Below are 5,478 nucleotides of genomic sequence, written 5' to 3'. Positions count from 1 at the left end.
TTTCTATAGCAACTGGGACTTCTAACGGCAGCTGCAGTGACGTGCTGACTTTACCGATTGGCGATTGGTTCTTTCATTCAGAAGGCGGGGCTTCCTGCGATTGAGTGGCCATATTGAGCGTTGCATTTTTCCTCATTCAAAACTATACGAGCTTTGGATTCGGTGACTGGATGTACAAAGACACTAAACTAAACACTGACCATATATCTGTGTGGAGACGTGCTGATGTCGCGTTTGGTCTCGTTCTGTATCGCGTATGTTGTCAGTGTCTGCGCTTGCTTGGCCATTTGTTGTGGAGAATTGTCCTCATTTGTAAGTCGCTTTGGATAAAAGTGTCTGATAAATGACTAAATAAATAAATAAATAAAATAAATAAATGACACACACCTACCTTTCATACCCCTATAAGTCAAATTTCAATGATAAAAAAATAAATAATCATACTTTTATCATCATCATACCTCTATACATTCATAATTCATGGATGATTAATTAAACACATAAATTGAATAAAGATAGTGGACTGCTTCTGGGAACTAGGCCTAATCAAAGCAAGGTTGGAAGCGGTGAGTAGAAGTTGAAGGACAGTGCACAACCGGAGTTGGACTTTGCTCTGATTTCTGGATCTATAATTCCTAACCCATGGAAAAATGACAGTGTCTCCGTCTGCCGCAGCTTGGTGTCGTTAACCCCAGCGTGAAGCACGACCGCTCCGGTGCTCTCGTCGCCCTTCAGGATCGCGGGTATCTGCGCAGAAACATCGAGAACACGAGCACCAGGGAAACAGTGAGTGTGCACTTTACCTTCGGCTAACGTAGCACGGACGTGCCGGACGATGGAGTCTCCGATGATCACTAGTCTCATGTCACTTCCACAGAAGTGTTGAGCAACAGCTCAGTGCAATAAAACCCAGTGTTATCTTCCCAAGAAAGGAACTTCCTCTTACAAAAAATAGGTTAAAGGGTGCAAACAAGAGAGAAGGCAGGAGGACTGGAGCTTATCAGAGAAAAAAAAAAAAAAAAAAAAGAGATGAACAAAGAAATGGCATTTTGTATTTACCGTAAGAAACAAAATTACATTAATTACATAAATGTTTTTGTGAATAGAACTGATATTTCATTGGCCTTTTAGACCTCAACTTATGGCTGTTTCCTGTTCTTGCTTTTGTGCTGTTTTTTTTATTTCTGCAAGAACACTTTCCAAAGAATAAATCAAGGATAAAGGTTTCATGTTGCTCAACTGATAAATGAAATAATACACACAACAATATACAATACAACAATACATAATAAAAGAAACTAAACAAAATGAAAACAGGAAACACCTACAAGTTCCAGTCTAAAAGGTCAACAAGTGCTATTAGTAAAATTCTTTCTATAATTTAGGTGGTGTTACCAGCATTGATGTTACATTAATAAACAATATCTCTTCATGCAGCTCATGTTCAGAGCCCAAAACAGCAATTACACAGAAGCAAGACTGTGTAAAACCATTTCATTATTTTTGCTTGATCTCAGTGCAAAGATTTTGATTTTCTTTTTGGAACTTAAAAACAAGAAGGAAAGTGAAGAGTCTGGTTTTAAGTTGGTGTTTAGATTTCTTAACTAGAAGAGAGTGTTGTAATCATTTTTTGTAAGAGAATGTTTCTTTCCTGGAAAGGTCACTACTGAGGGACCAAATAAATTTTTGTCTAATTATGACCAGTATATCTATTATTTTTATTTTTGAAAACATAATCTATTTTTGGGGAAATGTTTTGTGCTTTCTCCAAAATAAATGCCACTTGGTTTAACATGTTGTTTTCAAATGCAGTGAAATTCATCCATTTGTTCGTGTGGCTTAATTTTCCAAATACTTATTAGTGTTCATGTAGAACGGAGGAAAACAGCTCTATTAAAGCACAGCACGTCTTCTCTTTACAGGATTTAGATACAGAGACAGCAGAACAGCATGTCCACTGCGGCTGAAGAACACACAGTGTGGATCGGGTTCATGGACATCGTTCCTGTCATCGGGACGGTAAAAGAGGCAGTGGAGCTGGTGTTGGCTCTGTACGAAGGGAATAGAGCGGTGATAAAGGAGAAAGAGAAGGCCACTGAATACATTGTGAAAGAGTCATTAAAAAAACATGTGAAGGCAAAACATGTGAAAGTGAGTCATATTTAAATATCATATATCCAAAGATTGACAGATAGCACAGCAAATTCTCCTAATATTAAAGAAAAAAAGCCAGCAGTTAAAAACTTTGATATGAACTGAGCTTCAAAAATGCATAAAAATACTAGTAGACTCCTGTTATTGTCAGAGTTCAGCTGGATATATTTTTAAAAAATTATTTATGATTTGATGTTGTTCTCCTGCATTCAAATGCAGTGAAATTCATCCATTTGTTTGTGTGGCTTAATTTTCCAAATACTTATTAGTGTTCATGTAGAACGGGGGAAAACAGCTCTATTAAAGCACAGCACGTCTTCTCTTTACAGGATTTAGATACAGAGACAGCAGAACAGCATGTCCACTGCGGCTGAAGAACACACAGTGTGGATCGGGTTCATGGACATCGTTCCTGTCATCGGGACGGTAAAAGAGGCAGTGGAGCTGGTGTTGGCTCTGTACGAAGGGAATAGAGCGGTGATAAAGGAGAAAGAGAAGGCCGTTGAATACATTGTGAAAGAGTCATTAAACAAACATGAGAAGGAAAACCATGTGAATTCATATTTATTTAAAGTGAGTCATATTTAAATATCATATATTCAAAGATTGACAGATAGTACAGCAAATTCTCCTAATATTCAAAAAAAAAAAAAAAAAGTCAGCAGTTAAAAACTTTGATATGAACTGATCTTCAAAATCACATAAAATCCTAGTAGACTCCTGTTATTATCAGAGTTCAGCTGGATATATCTTTAAAAAATTATTTATGATTTGATGTTGTTCTCCTGCATGAACCATCATGTACGACTCCTGTACTCTCTACTCTTTGTCAGTTTCCAGTTTTGATTTTAAGGATGTAATCGTCTCTTATGAGGCTCAGAGTTCCTGAAGTGGATTATTTTCATACAGCAGCATGGTCCATCATGTGTTATTCTTTACATAATGTATGAATATGGTATAATTATTGCATGTCACAGTGCACCATCACGCCAGTCAATGGTAACAGTTTTTATTTAAATGTATCTTTCCATATTTAGAAGTTGACTCTATCTGATAAACCAGCAGCAGCTGCAGCTGAATTTTCTGGACTCAGAAATGTGACAGGTGCGTGTTATTTCTGCTCTTCTCACTGTTCTAAATTTAAATGAAATAAATTTAATTTAGAGTTAAATCATAGCAAGGAAAAATTGTGTTTTTTTCTTTTTTCCACAGAGGTCAGAAAGGAAATGATTATTGAATATATGGTCAAAGGTTCCAAAAGGGGAACAAAAACTCCAACTCCAGCTCAGCAGAAAGAGAGACAGAAAAGAGTGGAGGATATTAAGAAAGACATGTTAGAAAAGATCCGTATCCTCAATCCAAACTTCAATCACGAGCTGAAGGAAGAACTGGGAAGGCCAAAAAGAGGGGAACATGTCTTCAACAATGGCATTCTTAGATTTCATTTCAATGTGCTGACTGATTTTATACAAAGCCATCGTATTTCTAATCTACGAGGATATAATCAGCAGGCAATGGATACATTAGGCAGACACACACTTCCCCAAAACACAGAAACAGATATTCAGACAAACATGGTGGTTCACTTTGGTGAGGATGAATTCTACGTGAATGCGAATGGAGTGATGTATGGTGAATATTGCAGAGCACTGCGTGGTGCTTTGATAGATGTGCTGCGCCGCATAAACCCAGGTGATGTGACAGAAGAGGAGAGACAAAGGGTGAATGATGTCATAGATAATATGAATAATCTTGAAATCTATGTGGATCAACTGGCAAAGGTCAGGTGGATAGACAGACGAAGTAGACAGGCCCGGTTTGAACAGGTAAGACAGGAAGTTGCGACCATGTACAACACAGCTCGTGGGTTCGACTGGTGCATTTGCATTCTGCATGAAGTTGCACCTTTGTTTGAACATGGACAGTGAGTTTATTTCTCCTGTTCAGGGTTGCCAGGTTTCCTTTCAAAATTTCCAGCTCAACTACATCCTAAATCCCACAGACCTGAAACTAGCTCAAAAGTTTGGACACTGGAAGAAACCATAGACTGTAAAAAAGATGGACGACGCGTCTCCTATTCCTTCCACTGTAGAAAAGTGAAGCCAAAGCATCTGAGTATGGCTGCTGCCATCTTGAGTAAATGATGTAATTTGGAGCCAGAGTCTGCGCAGTAGTGTCGTGAGGTGGAACCGCGGAAGCATGCTGAGCTGCATTTACATGTATGGAACAAGTTCCATGGAAATATGATTAAAATAAAATAAAGTAATTACTAACAGTCTACAGTGCCTTTAATTACTATTATTATTATTATTATTATTATTATTATTGTCACATATGTAACTCTACAACCGCTGAGCATCTTAATTAACACCCACAAACACAACATGAGCCACACAATGAGGGCAAATCCAGGGGGCGGCGCTGTCTCACAGGTAAAAGAGAAGGCGGTGGATGTAAAGGTTCAGTAATGAAGCTACTAAAGAGTAAATTACAAGCTCTTATTGCTGAAGTGCTCTGTGGTAATAAACTACACCGGGGTAATTGGTGGAGCAGGTGGTTTATTAGTAAGCTGGTGAGGTGGAGTGCTGGAAGTAGAACTGGACTGGAATGGTAAGTGATATGTTCGTAGGAACGACTTCTGATTTGGCATGCACTCACTTCCTAAGCAACACATACATCTTAAACAGAAATGCAGAAATCAGGGTGTATTACAAGAAATTAGTTTAGATTAATAAACTTTTAAGATTATTATTGGATTAAAAACAGCCCAGACTTCAGTAGTGTATGACAGTTTTGTGCCTGCATGGAAAGACTTCGATACAGCATCAGTTTTTTTTAAATTATTTACTCCTTTCAGCCAACGTATCATTAAGGTGCATTTGATGCATCATAAATGGCTAGGTGTAAAAAAAAAAATAGCATGTTATATACAGTGGTGCTTGAAAGTTTGTGACTCCTTTAGAATTATAACAATTGTTTATTATAACATTATACGTAACATTTTCTTTTAATAACGACAGAGAAATAACATTTAAAGAATGACAAACGTTTCATGATGTCAGTAACATACACTATATGGACAAAAGTATTGGGACACCTGACCATTACACTCATATGTGCTTGTTGAACATCACATTCCAGATTTAGTCCTCCTTTGCTGTTATAATAAGCTCCACTCTTCTGGGAAGGCTTTCCACTAGACTCTGGAGCGTGGCTGTGGGGATTTGTGTTCATTCAGCTACAAAAGCATTAGTGAGATCAGGCACTGATGATGGGATGTCGAGGAGGTCTAGGGTGCAGTTGGTGTTCCAGTTCATCCCAAAG

The 5,478-nt window shown here is 38.0% G+C and overlaps 1 protein-coding gene across 2 annotated transcripts; it reads left to right on the top strand.

Moving 5' to 3' along the window:
• The first annotated feature begins 1,823 nt into the window (after positions 1-1,823).
• Positions 1,824-4,119, top strand: LOC107757863 (uncharacterized). 2 transcript variants are annotated; one of them, XM_016575463.1, is made up of 3 exons: positions 1,824-2,151; positions 3,192-3,258; positions 3,367-4,119. In XM_016575463.1, exons 1-3 carry the CDS (start codon positions 1,951-1,953, stop codon positions 4,080-4,082), a joined length of 984 nt encoding a protein of 327 aa, XP_016430949.1. In that variant the 5' UTR covers positions 1,824-1,950; the 3' UTR covers positions 4,083-4,119. The 2 variants fall into 2 exon arrangements, with proteins under 2 accessions (XP_016430949.1, XP_016430948.1); XM_016575462.1 differs by lacking the exon at positions 1,824-2,151 and adding an exon at positions 2,471-2,727.
• The last annotated feature ends 1,359 nt before the right edge of the window (positions 4,120-5,478 follow it).

The sequence above is a fragment of the Sinocyclocheilus rhinocerous genome, unplaced genomic scaffold, assembly GCF_001515625.1.
Source record: "Sinocyclocheilus rhinocerous isolate Xijiao unplaced genomic scaffold, SAMN03320098_v1.1 scaffold2338, whole genome shotgun sequence".
NCBI lineage: Eukaryota > Metazoa > Chordata > Actinopteri > Cypriniformes > Cyprinidae > Sinocyclocheilus > Sinocyclocheilus rhinocerous.
Note: the sequence above shows the minus strand (reverse complement) of the source record. Positions and strands in the feature narration are given on the sequence as shown.

Coding starts and splice junctions, on each gene's coding strand:
- LOC107757863 (XM_016575462.1), top strand. CDS start 2,512: ATGTCCACTGCGGCTGAAGAACACACAGTGTGGATCGGGTTCATGGAC. Junction 2,728..3,191: donor TGAATTCATATTTATTTAAA/GTGAGTCATATT, acceptor TTCCATATTTAG/AAGTTGACTCTATCTGATAA. Junction 3,259..3,366: donor TGGACTCAGAAATGTGACAG/GTGCGTGTTATT, acceptor TTTTTTCCACAG/AGGTCAGAAAGGAAATGATT.